At 43.8% G+C, this 24,640-nt stretch overlaps 1 protein-coding gene across 4 annotated transcripts in view; it reads left to right on the forward strand.

Annotated features, from left to right (window-relative positions):
- Nucleotides 1-24,640, forward strand: part of KYAT3 (kynurenine aminotransferase 3) — a 55,116-nt gene that overhangs the window by 25,201 nt on the left and 5,275 nt on the right. For all 4 annotated transcript variants that reach the window (XM_083157140.1, XM_083157142.1, XM_083157139.1 and 1 more), the window contains 9 exons: nucleotides 6,410-6,468; nucleotides 10,594-10,738; nucleotides 11,189-11,338; nucleotides 12,386-12,472; nucleotides 14,293-14,418; nucleotides 14,902-15,022; nucleotides 17,235-17,311; nucleotides 18,241-18,330; nucleotides 20,918-21,104. In XM_083157140.1, the coding sequence (XP_083013266.1) occupies nucleotides 6,410-6,468; nucleotides 10,594-10,738; nucleotides 11,189-11,338; nucleotides 12,386-12,472; nucleotides 14,293-14,418; nucleotides 14,902-15,022; nucleotides 17,235-17,311; nucleotides 18,241-18,330; nucleotides 20,918-21,104 (1,042 nt within the window). The remainder of the gene's footprint in view (nucleotides 1-6,409; nucleotides 6,469-10,593; nucleotides 10,739-11,188; nucleotides 11,339-12,385; nucleotides 12,473-14,292; nucleotides 14,419-14,901; nucleotides 15,023-17,234; nucleotides 17,312-18,240; nucleotides 18,331-20,917; nucleotides 21,105-24,640) is intronic.

The raw sequence follows: 24,640 nt of genomic DNA on the forward strand, positions 1-24,640 counted from the left end.
GATGCTGGCATTTTTAGCGGATATTGTGCACATCTCTCACAGAGATTTTGGCACACAGAGGGTTATTATGGCATATGGTGGTCACCAAAGAGAGCACATTTATTGAAAGGGGGTAATCCATTAAAGTGAAGGTAGCACAGAGTATGAGGTACCGGAATGGGTCATTTCTTATCCGAGTACTAGAGGTTGGGAAGTGTTACTGTGTACAGAATCAAGGGTCACATGCAGCTTTTCAGGTTCAAACAAAACAAATAGAGCTTTACTATCAGCAAAATGCAAATGAAAGCATTAATGTAAGCAACAAACAGCCTATCCTCCAGACCACAAGTCCACTTATTCACCCCTCCCTAAAATGGGCAGCTAGTCTGCATCATAAATACCGTTTTCAGATCTCAAAAGCTGGGTCCGATGTGGGAATTTGATCCCGTGTCCGACTGTTCCACACTAAACCCAGGTCGCCCAATATACACAGGTCAACCTAGGTTTAACACTAATATCCCTGGTCAAATTGCAGGGTTGGTCGACCCGGGTTATTTAATTTGGTGCTTTTACACCGTTCCTCGTCCTGGGTCGACCCAGCAACAGCTCGGCAATAAACCTGGGATATTGCTGCTGTGTGAATGTGGTAAAAGTCTCCCAGTTCCCCCTGCCTCTTACAGGTGTATACTGAGTTTTCTAAACCAGGCCTACTAGTCTGGCTTCTCCTCACTATTATAAGCCCAGTCACAGATGTGTGGTCCTCTCTGCCTCCTGCAGTCTTGGATGCTCACTGGGCTCTTTGCCTACCACCGTACATCTTGGACTGAATAGGAGCCTGCTGCCTGGCTTCCATGACTCCACCTCGGCTTGATACACAGACAGCAGCCTCACTTGACTGAACAGTCCCATGGACTGTCTGCAATTTACAGCCATCAGGTGAGGCCATAACATTTTCCTTCTCTGTGTGGGCAGATCCCTCCAGACCCACACAAAATCCATGGATCACTACTGCCATCTACCTTGATACTGCTACAGTAGTCATTTCGTTTAATCCAGTGGTTGAATGCAATTTTAATCTTGTGTACGGCTTAATATACCGTTAAAACCTACAACAATTTTTAACCCTTTGAGTGCCAACATAATTGTGAGAGAGATGTGCAAAATAAGTGCCCACAGCTCTGGGAGAGAGATGCAAAATATTGGCGAAAATTACCAGCGTCGCTCACAATTATTATACAAATTCAAATAAAAAATACTGTTTAAAAAATATTATATTTCCTATATAAGGTAAACTTTACAGATCACTATGATGAATACAAATGTTTGGTCTGCAATTTTCATACCAATTTTCACTAATGCACTCAAAGGGTTAAAGCCTCTGAATCATCTTTTTATATGAACAGGTGGTATATAAGGCAGCCATTCATACTAAACATATATGTTTCTGTGTATTGTCTGTGTCAAAACCTCCTCCATTCAACATATCCCTCCTTTTACATGTGCATTTAATCTGTTAGTTACCAACCCCGTGTACTGAAGTTTTCCCTGTTTTTAATATGCCTTTAATAACATATTTTGCAGTTCTATTAATCTGCTTTAGTTCAAAACTAGTTACCAGCCTGCACTTGTGGCTCCAGAGGGAGGGGGGGGGGGGGCGGCGGCACCACAGTTCAAAATTCAAATAGGGGAGCCACACCAACTGCTACTCCAAACTGATTCACTGACAGTTGGCGCGGCTCTCCTATATGAATTTTGAACTTTGCTGCAGTCCCTCCTCTGGTGCTGCTACTGCCAGCATGTCACATTGAATTTAAATTTATTTCCCCCCATAGAGTCAATGAGCAGTGTTAGACTGTTATTATATATGATGTTAATGTGATGCACAATTCAGCATCTTTGCATTGTAATTGTGCCCCTTGAAATGAGATTGTAACTATGCTTTTGGAATACATGTTCTCTTATGTTTTCTCCCGTTCTCCTGTTCTTTTAGAGCACAGTTTCCCAGACTCCACCAATACTGTCCAGGTTTTAAGGCTATCCATGCTTAATTTGCATCTCAATTTGATTTAACTATTTTAAATAATGCATGGATAGCCTTAAAACCTGGACTGTAATCATAAGGTTTGGGAACCTCTGCATTTATAGTGTTAAATGCATTTAAAATTGCCTACTGTAGCAGGCCAGTTCAGTATATATGCAACAATACTATTTGTAAAACTAGTCAAACAAGTCCTAGAACAAATGTATAACAGAAAAATGCCTTGGCACACAAACTAACCAGAGGAGTCCAAAACAATTAAACGTTTTAAAGACACATAAACCAGCAGCCTGAAAAGGAGAAAAGTATTCATGACTATTCAAATACAAAGAGATAGCTGTGATCTATTCAGAAGTTTAACATTCAGATGTCCACATGGTCTGATTGCTGACAGTCAGACTGTGAACATACATAACATATAAAATGGAGAATCCCTCAGATGTTGATGGGGTCACGTTTGTAATAAAGGTAGGCTAAAATAAGCTAAAAACGGTATGTTAATATTCTAGGATGTTGACATTTCATACAGCATCCGAAATACCCAACAGATTATTCTTCCCCCTCAGCTAGAAATAATCAAAATTACCAATCTTTTAGCAAATGTCTTTCAGCGCTAAGTAAAATATTAAAGGAAAAATTCACAGAAACCATCCTGGACCAACACACATCCAATACCTACAACCGACCACAAATGCCAACATTCTACTTCTTTCCAACAGTACACAAATCCATCCATCTTTTTCTGTAGTTCCCCAGGTGTGAAAATACAAAAACTATGAAATGTGGTAAAAATAGACCTCTATAAAACGTCATCAGGGAAACAAAAGACAACAACTACAGGACAGTCCACTGTACTCATAAAATAAATACTGTTTACAGTATATGTGTGTATAAAAAAATAAAATAAAAATAAATAAAAAAAATATATATATATATTGGGCGATTTTAGTCTGCACTCTCCTCTCAGTTGCAGCTGCGAGTAGGAAACCGCTTGCTCCCGATCGTGCATATATAATGATCGGGAGCAGTGAATATATGAATGTCTAATGAGCATTTCTCGGCTCCCGGCCCCCTGCTGGCTGTTATGTGTAAAAAATATATATATATTTTTAAATTAAATATATATTCTTGTGCTGTAAGCACATGAATAAAAATAGCATGCCCCTTCACATAATAAATTTCCTGTTTTTTTTTTTTACACCAAATTAAAATAAAAAAAACCTTTATTTTAAAGTACACAATACAGTTCACCATAAAAAGATGGCGATTGCTACACGGTGACACAATCACTTAGAAAGCAATTCGCCATCTGATCATTGAATACACTCACAGCGAATCACATTGAAAAACCACAGCAAATTGTGGTGACTATCAGACTGTAAATTCTCCATCATTCACTGTTCGCCGTCTTGTGATATAATGAAGTTTTTATTGTCCCTTCCATGTTGCTAATGCTCAAGTCCAGGTAGTAGATATTCTTCGAGCTATAACAGGACGTAAACTTGATGTCATCATCCTGCAAGTTGACCTCCTGAAGCGTTTGTTGTAATGCGTCCTCTGGTCCTGTCCACAAGATGAGGACGTCATCGATGTATCAAAGATACATTTTAATAGTTATATATAATTTATTTGGTACTTGTTTCCTAGCAGGGCGCCCACTAAGCTATTTGCTTAGTGAGCTATTCTGCGTAGTGAAATCGCATCGCACATCGCATCGCATGGCTTTTTGTGCCTTGCGATGTGCGATGCAATCTCAGTAGTTAATTTAGTTAATTTATTTACTGCACCCTGAGTGGCATCGCATCGCATGGCCCTTTTTTGTGATGTGAGATGTGATCTCAGTAGTTCATATGGTAAATCACCACCACTCTCCGCATCACCCCGAAGCGTGGCGAGCGGCAGCGGAACACATCCTCTGACCTTTTCATACCCCCACTATCCACGTCGGCGCGCAGATTATTTTATATAGTGTGGCGAGCGCATGCGGATTACTTTACATGTATTCCTCACCACACTATATAAAATCAACTCCACGCCGACGTGGATAGTGAGGGTATGAAAAGGTCGGAGGACGTTTTCCGCCGCCGCTCGTTACACTTTGGGGTGACTTGGAGAGTGGTGGTGTTTTACCATATTAACTACTGAGATCGCATCTCACATCTCACGCCACAAAAACCCATGCGATTCGATGTGCGATGCGATTTCACTACGTTAGCGTACGTAGGAAATCTGGGCGCCCTGCTAGGAAACAAGTACCATTTATATATATGTGTGTGTGTGTGTGTGTGTGTATAGTTCCAGTATGTGCCAGTTCTTCATGTTAAACAACACCAAAAACACACCTCATCCCCTTTGTCACCATAGCAATCCAAAGCCCACAGGGTTTTTTTTGTTTAACATAGCTCCTCTTTGACTGTGATCTAATTAGATCAGTGGTTTCCAACCCTGCTCCTCGAGTACCCCCAACAGTGCACGTTTTCCAGGTCACCCTGCAGGTGCACTCATTATTAGGACACATTTTGGTACTCTTTACTTAGCACGGCGGCCATCGCGGGCATTGAATGCACTAAAAAATCGGGTGCGACGCGACCGACGCGATGCCCGCGATTTCAAATAGGAAACAATGTTAAATGTCTCAATTGACCCGATTTTCCTGTTCAATGCCTCAATTGACCCGATTTTTCCATAGGAAACAATGTTAAATGGCCCACAGAGGCCAAATAGGCACCCTGAAGTGTGAAATGGCCCCCACAATTGTTAACGCCACCCCACGATCAACGTGAACCCGAAGCGTGGCGAGCGCAGCGAGCCGGCGAGGGGCGGCGGTACGCGTCCTACGACCTTTTCATACCCCCACTATCCACGTTGGCGTGGAGTTGAGAATAGAATAGTGTGGCGAGCCACTGAGCCCGAAGCGTGGCGAGCGCACGCGGATACCTGTGAAGCCCGCGAAGGGACGCGTTTACCTGTGAAGGTAATTCTATTCTATTCTCAACTCCACGCCGACGTGGATAGTGGGGGTATGAAAAGGTCGTAGGACGCGTACCACCGCCCCTAGCGGGCTCGCTGCGCTCGCCACGCTTCGGGTTGACGTTGATCGTGAGGTGGCGTTAACAATTGTGGGGGCCATTTCACACTTCAGGGTGGCTATTTGGCCTCTGTGGGCCATTTAACATTGTTTCCTATGGAAAAATCGGGTCAATTGAGGCATTGAACAGGAAAATCGGGTCAATTGAGACATTTAACATTGTTCCCTATGGGAAATCTCGGGCATCGCGTCGGTCGCGTCGCACGCGATTTTTAGTGCATTCAATGCCCGCGATGCCTGCGATTTTTTTACCTGCGATGCCCACGATCAAAATCGTGGGCGCCGTGCTAGGTAAAGAGTACCCACATTTTAAAAGATCCACAGGTGGAGCTAATTATGTCACTTGTGATTCTGTGTGGAAATGTGCACTGTTGGGGGTACTTGAGGACCAGGGTTGGGAACCACTGAATTAGATGGTCAGACTGGTGGTTGATGTGTGGCACTAGGCTGACAACCATGGGATGATGCTGTTCCGAAGCAAATTGGTTTAGATGAGGAATCTGGGAGAGCACTCTCAATGTCCTATGTGTACCCTTTATCTGGCCAGTGGAAAAGGAGTACGGCATAAAATCATTTTCCCCACAAAATTTTCCTGGACTCCTGCATGCACTCATATGGGACCTGGCTGGCTGTCAAATAATGTGCTTCGTTTGGTAAAGTAACTTAGAAAATGCGACCGCAATGCACATCCCTGCACTTCGTTGGCCGAGATTGATGGTCAATGGTCATCAATATCACTCGTCGCCAGTGTTCTAGTCAGCATTTTTTCATTATAATCCGCTGTGATTTCTTGCACCTCATAGCAGTTCATACTTCCAGCTGCTTACATCTCCCAGTGACCCAATACCACAGCCAGCACCCACAGGTAGCGCCCCACAGGTACAGGCATCTAACAAACGCACACTCAGCCTCATACCGCCGCTTATATGAATTCTGTCAACAGTGGAAAACAAACCGTGCTGGCATGTATCTTTGCATGCCAGGTTAGTTGTCTGTCCCCAGCTTTATATAGATAGAATCATCTACTGTCCACACCCTTAAGGATGTTAAACAAGGTAGATAAATACTTTCAATGTATTTTTCTTTTAATAGGTGACTAGAATGTGATTTTTATTCTGTGTTAATAAGATTAACCTTTGAAATGCATAGCTCAAGCACTGGTTACCTGTACTCGCTGGGGAATAGCCTGCAGAAAGTCTCCCGTACAGATTTATATATATCTACAAATGAAGTATTGTTTTTCTAGATTATCCTGCACCGTTATAATTACAAACAGTGACCTTTTCTAACCTCTTTCATTTCAGGCTATGTCTTCAAGACACAAAAATGCTAAGCGGATACAAGGAATTGATGCCAATGTATGGTAAGAATTCACTGTGTTCAAAATGGATGAATTTCATATTGCAGACTCATTATAATAATCAATATTTATGCTTTTGCGGCTCTTTAGCCCAACACTGGCCTGGAGATAATAGAGGGTCTTAGTTAGGTGTCCGATTGCGGAGCTCAGGGATGTGGCTAATGCTGTTAGAAAACTTTCATTATATTAATGTATGTAACATTTCCAACAACACATTTCAGGGCCTGGATCCTTTCTATTTATGTATAGTAGCATTGATATATCATTGTATTGCCTTCTACAGTTCATATGTATGGTTTGTAATGTAGACGTCAACCATTCTAGAATGATGTGCTCCATATTTATCTATCATATGTTTTGTGTGTTCTAATTCAGTACTCACTTGTGATGGGCATTGGCAGCTCCCTGTGCTAACCTTACAATTATTTCTATGCTTCCTTCCATATATTCAGTGCTGTGCTATATCCCTTATTATCAGTACTTTTATATGGCAGAGTTCCACTCATTTACACTCTGGGTTATTCTAGTTTGTGCGCATGGGGAGCCATGTTTGGCGTCTGCGCATGTGCATCTATGCGCATGTGCAGACACATGGCACGTGCAAGCGCAGCGAACTGCTTGTTCGCAGTCCTGTTAGCACCTAGCAGTTTGGGCAGGGAGCGTGGGGCGCCGGCGCCGGGCTGCACTTATGGGAATGCCCACGTTCCCAATGCTAATGTGCCTGTGACGCAGATGTGGGGGGCGGGCAGCTGACGTCCGCTGCCCACCCGCTTCCCATACAGGGCGCCTGCAGATCTAAGACACCACAGAGGTGTCTTAGATCTGAGAGCGCTTGCAAAACCATCAAATGATTTTGTCCCCGCACACAAGGCTGCGAATGGATATTCGCATACCTGCGGGGGAACGCGGCGTGTGAGGGGCAGGTGGCAGTGCATGCGGTGGGGACGGCGTTTGATGGATTGGCAAAGCAAATTTGCAGCTTTGTGAGTCAACCAGAATAAGGTCCTCAGTACGTTCATCTCTCTACCAGTACTGACCAAACACTTTCATACAGATTACTACACCTCTAAGATTAATAGTAACCAATCTTATAAAGTTGTCCTGCAATTCTCACGCCTTATTATTATGTCTCACATACAGTATAAGTATTTCTTTTCATCGGCTCATCTACTTATTGGCCCTCATTCCGGTTGGCTTGCAAAGCAGCGTGATTCCACTGCTTTGCGAGCCTTGCGGTGCTGCCCGCCATTCGCCTGAACGCCCACCCCCGGCTATTCGCATTTCCCCCCCGCAGTGCTACGAATGGATGATTTGCATATAAATCCATTTGCAGCCTTGCGTGGGCGCCCAAAATCATTCGATGGTCACCGACCATCAAATGATTTCAAAAGCGCTCGCTAATCTACATAACAATCTATTACTTAAAGAAACAATCACGCAAGCAGAGTATTGGCCTACGTTTGTAGTCCTATCAAGATATACGGGCATCTTATATTAAAGGTCTCATTTTTTTCTGGGTGTGAGACGATTGTTCAAACATCATGGTGTGAACCATTATCTATGGGGATGGTGAAATGCGTTGCTGTTGCAGCAGCCTTATAATACTGATAACTGCATTTTATATGGGGCGGCATTAAATATGTAAGTATTTGCAAATTCGCTGAAGCCCCAACCGTACTCCCTCAATATATTCCTTTCCCCCACTTTCCTCTTACCCCCTCCTCCCTTCGCTTTGTCTTTTGTGTTTTTTATGTGTTATATATTCCAGATGTACGATCTGTTTTAGGACAAGATTATATGGATTTTGCTAATTTGTTATTGTATAAGGCAGGGGTTCCCAATCTTTTTCTAATCACGGCACCCTAGAGTATCAGAATTTTTCCAATGCACCCCTAGGCCCCAAAAAATATATATCAAATTAAGTAGATCTGATTGTGTTTATATGTGCTTCTTAGGTTCAGTTATGTGGTAAAGGGCAGGATTTGGTTCTGATTGTACACATTTTATGATTGGCAGCCAGCAGCACTGGTTTTGTCCAGAAATAATTGATCATAAATAATTTGAATTGGTCCTGGACGACCAACCCGAGGCACCGCTGCAAGTGTCCCGAGGCACCCCAGGGAGCCTAGGCGCACAGTTTGGGAACCACTGGTATAAGGTTTAATGACCCACTTCAATTACATCGGCTCTATATTTGCTGATTTGCTGTCCACATTACCAAATGTTGTCCATTCCACTTTTTAAAAAAATCAATAAACAAATAATAAAAATAAAAAAATAAATGTAAATATTTATACCACCCCCCTTTTAGAATGCAGTTAGCAGCATTGCAAGTGTGTGTGGCGATAATGATGCCAGCATTTCATGTCACCATGACGGTGTTGAGGGCTTAGTAGCAGAGGGGGACCAATTTGGATTCTGAAGGTTAAAGGGAAACATTGTAGGGATATTTTGCATTGTTCAGTAGTGGCGGGTCGGCAAAAGAAGATCAGTTTTGCTTTGACCTTAGTGACAGATAAATGAGGGCAGTAATTTCAGGTTTTCTTAGCCTGTAAAAATAGACTTTACAGATACAATCTATCAACACAGGTAGCAAGTAAGGCATGCATAAAGTACGGTATATGGTATATCAATGTTCTAGAAGATGCAGCTCTCCAAGTTAAAATGCACGATCACAGCCTGGAGCAGGTAACAGTCTATGCATTTTGAAAAAAACAGTGGATATTCTAGCAATATTGTTGATCTGTAGAGCTGTCCTATTCTTCTTAGGAGATACAACTCTTTAGTGTTTTCCATGGATTCCCAAATCCAGCAAGTTAATTTTAAATGCCAGTGAGCGTTCCCCCACACATTTACATGTCCAATTTCTGAGACTGTGACCACTTCAGATGTCAGCTTATCTGCGAATCAGTCTGTCTGCTGTTCATCCCCCTTATTGAAGAAACCTCCTCCAGGGGAGTGGAGAAGAAGATGGTGGAGATATTTAGCTACAACCTAACTAATGGTACCCATACACTTATTTCAGATAGAAATAAGATGGATGGATTGGGCCGAGAAATCGGCCCAAATCACATATGTTTGACATCCCATACAACCCGATGCGTGGTCCTGTGCGCATCGGGTCGGACCCTAGAGATTGAACGTCCTGCACATAAAATCTATTGGATCAGACCCCCATTAAGGGTGTTTTTTAGCACCTCCGATGTGTTGGGTTAGCTTCTGTAGTTGTGTGAGCGGCAGGGTGACAGCGGTGTATGCCTGGCTTAACTGAGTGCTGGGGGGGGGGGTTTGTGTTGGTGACCTTGCAGGAGCGGGTACAGGGCAGAAGGGCAGGTTCTGTACGGCCAGTGGCAGCAGAATTTATTTCTAAATTCAGAGTGCTCTCTCAGCCATTCAATTGTGAATGTTTTTTTTTTTTTATTTTGCTGCTGCTGGCCGCACAGCACCTGTCCCTCAAGTTCATGGACACTGCGTGGCCTGCAGCCGCTGCCCGGGACCCACTGCTACCGCTCCCCCGCAGCTCCTGGGAGTTTACATGGGATAAATCGCATGTGATTTATCCCATGTAAAAAATGGGATCCTCCGGACAAGTCGGACTAGTGTATTAGGGCCTTTATGCTGGGTACACACCTACAGATTTATCTGTCCAATCTATCTGGTGGGAACAAAAATCTGGCAATGTATGGGAACATATGAGCCTCAACCATTTGCTCTCAAATGCTGGAAAACCTACAATAGTAATTCAGATAAATTGGTTAAAGTCGTTTGATTTATCATATTTAACCAAACAATCCTTTTTATCCTTTTTCCAGCATTTGGGAGCAATTGATCGATTTGTCATTTGCTCCCATACATTTCCAGATTTTTGTTCCCACCATACAGATTGGACAGATAAATCTTTGTGTGTGTACCCAGCTTCAGTGAAAGTAAATAAAATAAATGTGTGCCCTGTCCTAATGGGCTTGATGATCTAGCTTTGTAAATTAAAGTTGACTGTCACTTTTATATAGGATGTGTAAATAATGTATTCCAGTGGGTATGCCCATGCTCTTACCATGAGAGATGTAACATGTGCAATGTATGTAACGTGTGCGGTGTATGTAACGTGTGCGGTGTATGCCTTTACAGGGTTGAATTTACGGCACTTGCTGCAGACCCAACAGTTGTCAATCTTGGGCAGGGCTTCCCAGACATATCCCCTCCGTCCTATGTGAAAGAAGGGCTTGCACAAGCAGCGGCGGTGGATAGACTGAACCAGTACACACGTGGCTTTGTGAGTAGAGACTGGACCTTTTACCTCAATATACCAAATATAGTGATGATCTACAATCCTAGGGGGGGGGGTGGTAACTTTGAGGTGCTTACTTACTGTAGATGCATGTAATATATTACATTGGAAGCCATACGATGACGATGTAGAATCTGCACCTAGCATGGGGCTGGGGCAAGTTTTGATGGTGTGACCGATGTTCTAACATCTACAGAGGCTCATAGTGACAATCCCAGTCCTTGCACATTAAGATGCGTGATTGTACACAGGAGAAGGGTGTATACTAGCGTTAGCATTAAGTTGCTGGTGCAATTACGGGAATGATATAGCGGTTATTCAGAATCAGCCCCTCAGATATTAGAGAGCAATCCAAATATTGACCCTTATGTAAAAACCCTATAGAATATAATATTTACTGTATAGCTCTTTACGTATCATTGTTTTTGTTGTCAGGGCCACCCACTGCTGGTAGATGCATTGTCTCAAGTATATGGCAAAGTGACTGGAAGGAAGATTAATCCAACCAAAGACATCCTTGTGACAGTGGGAGCTTATGGTTCCCTGTTCAGTGCAATACAAGGCTTAGTTGAAGAAGGGGATGAGGTGAGTTTTCTGTGGCTTCATTGTGTCATATGTTAGAGCTGCTCTGGGCTTCGGCTGTCCCCTTCCCTGCTTCATAGTGTTGGGGCACTGGGTGAATTGTGTTCACATTTATGCAGGTTTCATCCTGCTGCTCTGGATTCTTCCTGCGGCCCAATACGCAGACACAGTGGGCTGAATTCTACACCATTCGGAACGGGGCAAAATCAATCCGATGGTGGGGGGGGTCTGTGTGCAAGCGCGTTTTTGTGCATGTGCAGACCCTGTTCATTGAGGGGAGGGCCGGGGGCGGACCTCAGCGGGAATGGGGCTCGTCCAATGGGGAACACCCAGTGTTTTATGGGTGTCCTCCCATATGGGTGGGGCGGCTTACGTCATAGGACGTCAGTGCCTGCCCCTTCTTCTGCGTTTTGCGCAGTTTCTACTGACTTTTACTTCCGAAGGCAGGAGAAATCATTTGATGGTCGGCGACCATCAAATGATTTCTCCTTGTAGTGGATGCACGCGAGGGGATGTGCTAGAGAAGACATCCTATCTCGTGGTACGGAGAAGGTTTGGCGGCGGGGCAGTGTTAAGCCGCTTGGTAATGATTGCTGCGTACCCAGTGGTGTTGAATCACCCAAAGTATGTGAAATTGACACCAACATGCATTTTACCATTTCTGGCAGGGAAAATAAACTGGGACGTGGACCTCTGAGAGCGTGGAGACTCCTCTGAACATGCTGAGCTCCGGGCTCCTTAGCCACTGCATCCCCTATTGTCCCATTGCTGGGTGATAATAATGCTAATATACCATTGCTGTACTTATATAGACAGTTTACATTCCCTTTCGCTTTTGGCTCATGGTTTGCGTTGCTTTGGCTTAAAGTGCCGATAGACAGTAACAAGCTCAAAACTTGAAATTGGTAGCAAATAGGGAATAAGATCCCTAGCCATTTGTTTATGGTTAGAGTATCTTTACACGGGTTTCTTACACAGAAAATACGTGAAACATGATGTTTGTATGATGCATTACATTGCATTAAGTATTATTATTTTTGTGTTTAATAGGTGATCATAATTGAGCCTTTTTATGACTGTTATGACCCCATGGTAAAGATGGCTGGAGCCACTCCTGTGTGTATACCACTGAGATATGTAAGTATAATATAATGTAACATTGTCCTTGTTTTACTAGTCATGAAACTTAGAGGATCCGCAAAACTACAACTGCTGGCACTAGGTGGCCGCCCTTCACATGGCAAGGCTGCCCCGCTCTCTGAAAATTTTGCAGGCACAACACTAAAGTGTATGCACAAAGCCAGACGCAGGCCCTGGTTTCGGAATCGCCTGCATTGTCCAGACTGCTCCCATAAAACAGTTGGTCGCCGCACAGTCGTGCCGTCAAATCCCACCGTTGCATCATCGAAGCCCCCTGGTCGACATTGAAAATGTGATCTGCTCGCAGAATAGCGATTTCTGCACTTATACAATCGGATCTGAATCAGGCCCAATAGCACACGTCCAGACAAGAATTCTAACAACAGGATAGTATTTCCAGCATGGAGAAGGATACTTTATAAATCAAAGCTTCATTGTAACACTTCCATTATGTAAGACTAGTACCTCACTCTCCATAATTGGTAGCCAAGTAATATGGGACTGTTAAAGATAGTGTTAGGATAAGTGGTCAAACAACATTGGCACGGTCCTACTGGTCACTCCTACAGATATGTCAATCTGAACAGCACCGACCGTGACATGGGGGTCACTTTGAGCACACGGGTCACCTATAGAAGGTATGCTGCCAAAAACACAAGCTCGGATTTAGGTCTCGATTGCAGGGTGTGCTTGCGTTCGCACCTGAACACACAGTACATTATATTAAAACATTATAGCATCTGCCAAAATGCGTGATTCATAAGAGCACAGATTTCAGAAATATAAATATGAATTATTTATTTCCAAGAATACTTCAGAGCTTTAGTTACAAAAATGGTTACGAAGATGATTGATTACAGTATATTCTATGAAAACACACAGGAATACAATTTCAAATGAAAATAAAAAGGAATAAAAATATAGAAGCCTAACTTTCACCAAGTACTAGGAATCTGTTGTGGGGGACTTCACAGAAAACACAGAGTCACTTCCAGGAGGAGAAGTAGAGTTATACCTGCAGACTCCGTCATCCCTCCCACCTTCCAGAGTTTTAACCAGCTCAATGCTGGACACTGGACTGGACATATATCCTCATTACATACTGGAATGCCAGGCAACGGACAACATCAGTGTTTCTAGCCATGATGTCACAGATCTCCTTCAAAGAGAGAGAGGTCTTGTAACGAGATCTGGGTCTTGTCACCCTTGAATAATTTTATGACGATCCAGGGCCTGGTGACATGCTTATCTGTGCATGTCAAACTCTTATTAAGAATTAGAACCCTGGCCTGGCATGTTATCAGGAAGACAGAATTTGAGACAGAGCACCCATTGACACCGCCTAGATTAATTTTTTACAGGAATCAACAATACCGAATCAAGAATACCGACAAAACAAAACTGCCACAAGAACATTTCTTATCTTAGCAATCCCCCATGGAACCGCCAGTTGTTATAACTGCTGCAAAGCAAAGGTTAATGTGCCTAACTAAAGGACATTTAGGGGGGAATTGAAATGTTGGGCGCCATGCTCCCATTCACGCTCGCTCGCTGGCGGTATTCAAATGTTGCTGCCGACGGGTGCGCACACATATTTTCTGCCCGCTACCCCCAGGGGAAGCAAGCTAAAAGATGAGAAAAGACACCCGTTTGGGAGCCCAAACAGGACTTTTCTTGTCTCGCCCATTAGTGTAGTTTGCAGGAAATGGGCATTGTTGGGCTATGGAAATGTGTGCAGGCAGACATTGCTGAACACTGAATGTCCCTGTTTTAGTATTTAACCAGCTACTAATATTACACACAATTATGATTCACAGAAGGACAGTGGTAAAAGTACTGCATCAAGTGCTGACTGGACTTTAGACCCTGAGGAATTGGCCAGTAAATTCAGTCCCAGAACAAAGGCTATTATATTAAATACTCCAAACAACCCCATGGGCAAGGTAAGAAGAAGTGATGTATTTCCCACTTTCAATAGCTGTTCTGCTTAGGGTAGAAAATGTAGAATCAATTTAAGGATAAAAGAACTGAATTCTTTCGTTATCCTATTTTTTAATAATGAGTTACTTGGCCAGATAATTTAATTGGCTGCATAGGCTCCTGCTGGGTCTCCTGATTCCTGGCGGTCATGTGACCATCACTACCAGGTCAGACCTCCAATCCTCCAGCATAAGGATTTCTAGGCTATTCCTAATCCCCATCCCCTCCCTCTATTGCCTGATGTCACCAACAATGCATGTCATCTATATATTCTTACATAACCACAGGTAGCTTAATTATTTTATGTATGTGTACAGATGATTCATTGATTAATCTAGCTGTCCTTTGAGGAGATCTGCAAGTTATTACATATGTATGTCAGGGCAACAGCAGTGGCTGAGGTGACTATGTAGTGTGACTGAAATACCTTTCCTACTGTGTTTTAGGTGTACACCAAGGAAGAACTAAAGGTTATTGCTGACCTGTGTATAAAATACGACACACTGTGTATCAGTGATGAAGTGTATGAATGGCTGGTGTACTCTGGGAACAAGCATGTTAAAATAGGTACTGTGGTCCTGCGTAATGGCTATGCTATTCCTGGTTTGTTGGAAGCATTCTCAAAGTTACTTTGAACACTAAAAAATTAGTAAAATGTCTTTAAAGCTGCCAAAAAAAGTATTTATGTACATTTAAAGCAACAATAATTTAAAAGGCAAAAAAAAATGGTTTTGCCTTTTAAAATACTTTTCAGTCTTCAGGGAAACTTTCTAGAATCTCGCACATGTCTGCAACAAAAATGCTATTTAGTAAGAGCCTTCGAGCCAGATGTATCAAGCTTCGAAAAGTGATGAAATGGAGAGCCAATCAGCTTCTAACTGCCATGTTGTAGGCTGGGTTTAAAAAATGGCAGTGATGAGCTGATAGGCTGGTTGTTTGTCAGTCTCCATTTTATCACTGTTTAAAGCTTGATACATCTGACCCTTAGTCAGTGGTGTAGGGCGGGGTGTTCATGTAGTGCTCTTACAGAGGGCCAAATGTATCAAGCTTCAAAACATGATAAAATGGAGAGTAATATATAGCTAGCCAATCAGCTCCTAACTGGTATGTTACAGGCCGGGTTTGCAAAATGACAGGGAGGAGCTGATTGGTTGATTGGGTACTTGTGTAGTTTCACGGCGCCTTGCGGGGCTCGCTTCGATCGCCCACACTGCGGGCTCAGTGGCTCGCTACGCTTGCCACGCTATCTAAAATCAACTCCATGCCAACATGGATAGTGGAGGTATGAACTATCCATGTTGGCATGGAGTTAAGAGGTAGATTTATGTACCGGCGATCAGGGGAATCTGCGCTATCCCCGTGCGTTATAGCAGGGGATAGCGCTTCCCCTGATCTATCACACCCGCCGAGCGTTTACTCTAACGCCGGCGGTGTGGGGCAGGAGGCATAGCGCAGAGGCGATATTTTGCACTGCGCCCCTGCCTCCTGCCAGATTTATGAACGGTCAGCATCGCTGACCGTTCCGCCGCCTGCAGCTGTCGACTTCGCCAGCTGCAGACGGCGATGCCCTATACCTAACAGCAGGGACAGCGCTGTCCCTGCTGCTGGCGCTCAGCTGCGCTGGGATCTCGCGAGACTAGCGAGATCCCGTGCATGCGCAGTCAGCCGGCCGGGGGGGAAGGAGACGGCGCATCAGTATTAACTGATGCGCTGTCTCCAGGAGGGACATCGCCGGAGGGGGGAGTTAGCGCTTCCCCACTCCGGCGGCAAGATCTTAATAGATCTTGTTGGTGTCCCCTCCTGCTTCGCCTCGCTAATGAGGCGAAGCAGGAACTGTTATAGCGGCGCGATAGGCGCCGCTATAATAAATCTACCCCTAAGTTACTTTATTTTACATAGTTTGTGGCGAGCGTACAACCCGGAAGTAGCACGGCGCCATACTGGCGCCGTGAAACTACACAAGTGCCGTTGATTGTTTATCACTCTCCACATTATCACTTTTTTAAAGTTTGGTGTATCTTGCCCTCAGGGTGTAGGGCCCTGTGGGAAGCACCATCACTGCCCATGGCCCCTGCTTCTTGCTTTACAGGGTGTCTAGAACCAGTGTTATTGCTCAGTGCTGCCTGGAGCGTCCAAAGGGTGCTCCAGACAGACATCCCGCAGTGTGTGGAGTCTTCCAGAGCACCCAGGTAGCTCTACACTTTCTTGTGCTTTAGCACTCTCCCCTCGCTTGATGAAAGTTGTTCGGGGATAGTCCAGTACAGGTGTTGTAGTGATTATTAGATAATATGTATAATCAATTTCCTCTGTCCTCCTTTCTTTGAATACCTCTGTCTGTTGTGTAGTGGCAGCGTGATGCATGTAAGAGACACTGACATGGAGATTGTAGTGTAGTGTATTATCCCCAGCACACAGGGATGTATTAGGGTACATGGTAGCTATGAGGCCGGAGATAAGAGGGCTCTCTGCCAATTCTGTTTTACCCTAGCTCTACCCTGAGAAGCCAAGTCTGCCTCCAGTACACTGTACATGTCAGAAGAGGCTCCCTCGCGCTCTGCCTCAGTGACCGTAGAGTTTGAGGCCGGCAGGGTGACCACAGAATCGCAAGGCCCCTACCAAAGTGTTATTATGGGGCCTATACACTGCTCCTCCTGCCAGGACAGTTGTTTAAGTTATCAGTTTATTATCTTTATAAATAAATACAATTGGAATGACATTACATATTTCAAATGACAAGAAAGCTATTTATAACACATTGTATTTTTATATTATTTTATAGCGAATTTACCTGGAATGTGGGAGAGAACCATAACAATAGGAAGTGCAGGGAAGGCGTTTAGTGTAACAGGGTGGAAGGTAAGAACTTTATGCATCCTAGTAAAGTGCATCTGTCACATACAGTGGAGCCAGTCATCTGGGCTTATGGAGCCTACACATATAGACATTTTGCTGAAAGATATGAGTGATGCCCAGCACACAGCGCTGCACAGTGGCATCTGCATAAAGTCACAGACATGCAATGGGAAACAGACACAGACCTGACTGCTAAAGTATAGTAGATTAGAAGGAACCAAATGCGCTTCTGAAAGGCTGCTGCCAACCGGATGAGTGCTGAAGGCCTTTCCCAAAAGACAAAAAAAGGCAATAAACGTACAAAATGGCGCACTCCCTATGGCGCTGCCCCCTGCACTCGCGATGAGGTGAAAGTAAGGAAAATTACTATCCTTATATTTGTTGTAGTTCTCTGGATGCGCTGTTGCCAGCTGACGCTCCCTTGAATACACAAGAGGACCACCAGCACCACCTGCATTCCAATCAAAAAGTTTGAAAGTTTTTCTCAGTTGAAGAAGCTGTAAAAAGCAACCAGGAAACTCATTATTCCTTTCAGTCAGATGACCGTGACTTCCTGATGGAGAGATTCAGGAAACACATCCCGGGAGCATCCAGGAAACTACAACAAAGATAAGGATAGTAATTTTCCTTACTTTCTCTTCATTACGAGTTCAGGGGGCAGCGCCATAGGGAGTGCACCATTTTGTATGTTTACAGACGTGACTGCGTCCAACTCAGAATAAGCCCCAATATGTTTATATTTATTTCATCAGCCACTTGAGTTCTATCCATTCTAGTGGTGGTTTTCTGAAGCACACAATTGGACACCCATAATGGTTACCGCATTCATTGCTTCAAGAACCTGTCTCTGTATTGGTTAATCCTGTAGATCTCTAGGTTAGAATGTGATGACATACAGCAGCAATGACTAATTATTCAGTATCGTTTCGCAGCTTGGCTGGTCCATTGGCCCAGAACATCTCATCAGGCACCTTCAAACTGTCCAGCAGAACTGTATCTACACCTGCCCAACGCCACTTCAAGTGAGTATGACACAACACTTCAATTCTGTTTTATAAAACAGTGGCAGATCCATACTAATCTTCTAAAATATAAATGGCAGAATTTAGCAATCCCACCATTTGTATGGTATCATTAGTATAAATCAGTACAGTATGTAACAGTCACAGGTTATGTTGCTGTTGTTGATACGATGTATCAGTTCCTTTAATGTTGCACTTCCCTCTGGTCAAAAACATAATTTATGTCAAAAATATATATGTATAAAATAAAGCCATTAGACAAAAGCCTACTGACACCCTAACATCGCAGTCATGTGTTTAGTGACCATCTCATTACAATTGATGAGTTTGTTCTCTTTTTACATATTTTGGTCTATGAGGCAGTTGGTATTCCTAGTCATCTCGGTGAGGTCAATCATTTTCTACACCAAACTCGGCAAACTGTTTTTTTGAGGGAACTTGCTTTGGTACTTGTTTCCTAGCACGGCCACAATCGTGAGTAATCGTGTCCCTTACTTAAGGGACACGATTACCCACGATGGACCCGATTTCTTTTGAAATCAGGTCCATTTTGCCGGCTAGGATAAAATATCGGGGGCATCGCGTCGGTCGGGACCATTAACATTGGTCCCGACGCGACCGACGCGATGCCCCCGATATTTCCATAGACTTCAATGTTAAAAAATATTTTAACATTGAAATCTTGTCGGGAAAGGTAAAATATCGGGGGCATCGCGTCGGTCGGGACCATTAACATTGGTCCCGACGCGATGCGACGCGATGCCCCCGATTTTTGCATAGGATTCAATGTTAAAAAAATTTTTAACATTGAAATGGTGTAAAAATGTCAAAAAATGTGAAATGGGTCCATATGACCCATTTCACATTATAGATGTCCCCGTCGTCGCCCCACGATAGACGCCAACCCGAAGCGTGGCGAGCGCAGCGAGCCCGCGAGGGGCGGCGGTACGCGTCCTCCGACCTTTTCATGCCCTACTATCCACGTCGGCGTGGAGTGAGAATAGAATAGTGTGGCGAGCGCAGCGAGGCGAGCGCAGCGAGCCCCGCGAGGGGACGCGGATACCTTCACAGTTATACGCGTCCCCTTGCGGGCTTCACAGGTGTCCGTGGCGACGCGGACACCTGTGAAGCCCGCGAAGGGACGCGTTTACCTGTGAAGGTATCCGCGTCCCCTCGCGGGGCTCGCTGCGCTCGCCACGCTTCGGGCTCGGTGGCTCGCTGCGCTCGCCACACTATTCTATTCTCACTCCACGCCCTAGTGGATAGTAGGGCATGAAAAGGTCGGAGGACGCGTACCGCCGCCCCTCGCGGGCTCGCTGCGCTCGCCACGCTTCGGGTATGCGTCTATCGTGGGCTGCTGTTTACGCGCTTCAATTTGGGGGGGTTGGGAATTTTTTTCATTGAATACAATGTAAAATTGGGTCCCAGGGACCCAATTTACATTGGATTCAATGAAAAAAATCGGGTCAAAAATCGGTCGGTCGCGTCGATCGCATCGCATGCGACCAAATCGCATGCGATGCGATCGACCCGATTTTTTTCAGCACGACCACCCCGATCTTAATCGGTGTGGCCGTGCTAGGAAACAAGTACCCTTGCTTTTAATATTTCCCTTCAACTAATACCCCTTTCACATTCACCGGCCCGGGTCATACCCGGGAATGTGTTTCCGGATGCATCCCGGGACATTACCCGGGAATGTAGCCTTTCACACTGGCCACCCGACCCGGAATGAAGTCGGGCAGGTGGAGTCATCTGGAGGCTTGGCCGGGGCGGCACTGGGAGGTGTCAGCACCTCCCAGACGCGCATTTTCACTGCAGTGAACGGGATCTGGGTCACGCTGACCTGGTATACCCGTTCACACTGACCGCATCCCGTGCCGATTCCGGGTTCTACCCAGGTCAGGACCTGGGTAGAAATCCCGGAATGCTGAACACGGGATATTCGTCCAAGACCCTTTCACACTGAGCTAAATCCCAGGTTGATGCGCATTCATGTGCAAAAACCCGGGATATTTTTGCAAGTGTGAAAGGGGTATAAGGGAGGCAAGCAAAATCATGAAACACCGCCACAGCCCCATTAAATTCTGGCCAACCCAGATCTATCCACCAGACTGCAAGATGGTGAAGCCTTCCTTGTTCCTCCTTGTAAGAAGGTGATTGCCGTGTTGCAAGCCACTGACCTCTTCAGTGCTACCCATTCTACTGCTAATCTCTGTATACGGAGGTTGCATAGCTATATGCTGGATTTTAGCCTACATATTTCTATGGCCAAACATACTTTATTAGATGACATGTCTGTATACTAGTTGTCCATAAAGGTCTCCAGAAACTCTCTAAATACATTTGCTATTTTCTGTTACAAAGACAGTGCAGCTGGGGGTTTGTGCAGCACTTTGAGGGTGAATTACTGCCGTAGTATATGTGGCAGGTCCGCACAGACAATTGTGATATATTTTTAAGTTTTCTAAAGACCAATATGACAAACTACCTAGATCAAATTTATGTAGTTCTAGATTGGGCTTCTTGCAAACAAACCCCTGTATATTGGGTCGATTACTGCGTCACTTTATTTTCCGATGTGTAGGAAGCTTTGGCTCATGCCCTCTTCAAGGATTTTAAGAGGATGGATGAGCCAGAATGTTACTTCAATTCGCTGCCACGGGAACTGCAGGTGAAGCGCGACCGAATGGCTAGCTTACTGCAAGAAGCTGGACTGACACCAATCATCCCAGAAGGAGGGTATTTCATGATGGCTGATGTCTCCATACTAGGTAATGGAATGTTCCTTGTTTAGGATTTATGATATAACAGATGTATGTTCATCTACAACAATCTACTGATTGTTCCACAAGAGCTGTCTGTTTACTAGTGGACAGTTTGCAGTAGTGTAATTGTAACAACAATAACTTGAGTTGAGAGTGCGCTCTGAAGGGAGTATAAGAGAAAACCTGATTTAAATTTCTAAGGCTATAATGGTTAGGTTTATTTAGCATATTCAGCCTCAATCCTCTTCTGCCACTCTTACATTCTACCAAAGCAATAGATTTTACCCCAACTTATACCATGCTTTTATTTATAGATATATTACATATATAAATTAAAATATAATACAATGAATACTAATTCAAGAATAGTCTAACAATATAGTAAAAAAAATTGTTTTTGTTTGCTATGCACGGCGCTGCGGATACTTTGTGGTGCCTTATAAATAAACGTACTACTACTACTACTAAGCCCTTATTTTGTCAAAGTTATTGTGAGTGTATAGACATAACTAAAACACACACACAAAACGTGTGTGTGTGTGTGTGTGTAGAGCTGTCCATACACACCTTAAGATTATCTGCCTAAAAATCCAACTACTTGGCTGCTTTTAAAAAAAACATTTGGACATGTATGGGATCAAATGAAAACCATCCATTAGCTCACTAAAGTCAGAAAATAGATAAAACTTGCGAATTGATGCAGGTTTCGGGTGAGAAGGGGCTGTAGTTTCCAATGAAATGTATGGACCAGGCCTTTTGTCTTCTTTGTGATGTGCACAGATTTATAGAACAGAGCTGTTTATCGATATATTTTTAAAAGAAAAAAAAACATTTGTGCAGCTTGTAATATTTGTTTGAATCATGTCAAACTTAATTAACATATGAATGTGACAAAGTTAAGCTTATTCAAATAATGAATACAGCCATTTTTTGTGGTCTAGCTTGTTCAGAAACAAGGCATGACTGACAAATTTGAGGTGATTACATGAGTGTATATGCTGTTCTTTTGTTATCTGCTGCCACCTAGTGGACTTTATACAGAGTTTTGGATTTGTAGATTGAAAGGTTAGAATGCAAAATAACGTGTCTATACTAATATTATACGAACGTTGTGTCTGTTTGTTCCAAGTTGGTGAGAAAACTACTGAACCAATTTTTATGAAACCTGGATCATTTAGCATTGGAAAATAACCTGCACTTGGTTTCATCTCAATCTGTCAAGATAAAGCTGAGCAATTACTAAACATAATTGATTGGCATAATCCAGGGGTGGGGAACCTTTTTTGTGGCAAGGGCCGTTTGTATGGGGAAAAATCCTTCGGGGGCCATATGTGAGCATTTCTCTTACAAATTGTCCTGCGGCAGCTGTCCCACGCTCCGGTGAATAGGACTGACAGTCTCCGACTGCTGTTGATTAACAGGAATCTTGCGAGAATTACGGATCTCTTGTGAGAATTCCCCAGTACTTGACTCCCGGCAAAGCCTCCGGGCGGGTGGGCGGGCCACTCAGAACGGCTACGGGGGCCGGCCTGAGGTTCCCCACCCCTGGCATAATCCATGCAAGATAGGATATATCTCACATGGGGAAAACATCAAATGTGAAGACAAATAAAGCAAGAGTGATTAGATAAACTGGAAGCCAGCAAGTAAGAGAAGAAAGGCTTAAATATTTGGCAGCGTAATGTAAGTGCTACCGAAATAGAAAAAGAGCAAGAAATATGTCTACTTAAAGACCACGAGTATCCCGTTCCAATAATATATTCAGAATTAAAGACTGGGAGGCAGGGAACGATTAGCCTTAGAAAGAGCTCATCATTTTTTTTTGCATTGGAGCATAAAACGAGATTTGCAATTTCTACCCAATCATTGAGTACACCAGTCAGATATTAGAACACTGACTGACATCCGCACTCTGCATCTGATTCAGACCTGTTTGGACAGGTCTGAATTTGCTTATTGTCCGATGTTATTAGTAGTGCACATTGTCTGCAATTAACCCCTCAATTGCCTACTCTGGACCAAAGAGGACCTATCTACACTGGAAGTGGTAAGTATTATTTTTTTCACAGGTACCCATTTGGATTTTTATGGGACAAGTGGTCCGAACCTACGTGTCAAGATAGGTATGTATGGGTGTTGTGTGTAATAAACCTATACTTTCTTTGCGTGTGTTATTTGGGTATTGGTTCTGTAGTGGGACTACAAGACCCAGCGCGCTAATTAATGCCCCCATGTTGTGACTTGTGGTTCTCCAAGTCCCTGTATGCGGGGATGCTTGCTGGGAATTGTAGTTCCACTACAAAACCCAATACATCGTTTTTACTTTATTTTACACTTTATTTGTATTAGCCCGGCACCCACAGCCCTAGAGTGCCAGGGCTGTGGGTTCCTTAGGGGGTTCCCACTCCCTCATGGACTCAGCCAGACATGACCAGCCACACTGCTGGGGAAGCTTATAAAAATATATTTACCCTGTATTTCTAGAACCAGAACTGGCTCAAAGAGCCTTGAGCTGGTTATGCTTGTGTGTGTGTGTGTGTGTGTGTGTGTGTGTGTGGGGGGGGTCATATTATCTGTTGAATAGTACATTTATCGATAGAACTCTATGGCCATATAAGGCAGAGTTCTATTAATGGAGTACTTATTCATACACCCAAATTCGGCTGAGCTTGCCGTATATAAATACGGCAAATCACACAAATTTGACTGATTGTAAATTGGGCGATTGTGGGGTTCTCGGATGTAATTAACATCAAATGAGTACGAATGGGTGCATTCGGACCCATTCAATCTTTTTAAATTTTCCCCTTTTAAATCCATCCTACACGTATGGGTACAAAATGCTTCCCCAACTCTAGAATTATTTCAGGATAACCTTTTTTAAATTTTCATATGGATTGGTTGGAGGCATCGCTACAAAAAGACACGTACCAAATTATTTTTTTATTTTTTTTGAGATACGCGAGGGTATGACAGAGAACCTACCGCTCGCTATTAGAAGCTATTTATAACTGTTTTCTGTATACCTTGTGGTATGAAACACTGTATAGCGCAAAGGGCGTGGTGAGGTGCGCAAACAACTGTGCTAGGTAAGAGGGTAGCCAGCCCTCTAGAAGTAAAAGAGAGAGGATATACCAGCGCAGGCTGAAAAAAGGTTTATAGACGCTTTTCTCAGTTAATTTCTCATAACATTTAATGAATACCACTGGATTAGTTAAGAGCATCCATATCAGAACGAAGACCCTTTTTCCAATAACACTGGGCAGCATATGGTTGTTACCAGTTCCTTGATCCAATCCTGTTGTGCTTTTAGGAACAGGCAGTAGTCCCACAGTAGAAGCACAATCACACTTTCTCAGTTGGAGCCAGATGAATCGGCTAATTTTACATATATTTACTGTGTAATGTGGAAGATCATCTATTTGCAAGCCGAAATGGCAGCAGCTGTGACGTGTCAATGCTAACCGCAAAGGTATATTCTTTCTCAAATGGACAAAACCATGTGTACTGGAGGGGGGGGGGGCAAATGTAACATGCAGAGA

This window comes from Crinia signifera, chromosome 8 (genome assembly GCF_055691185.1).
Source record: "Crinia signifera chromosome 8, ASM5569118v1, whole genome shotgun sequence".
In the NCBI taxonomy this organism is placed as follows: domain Eukaryota; kingdom Metazoa; phylum Chordata; class Amphibia; order Anura; family Myobatrachidae; genus Crinia; species Crinia signifera.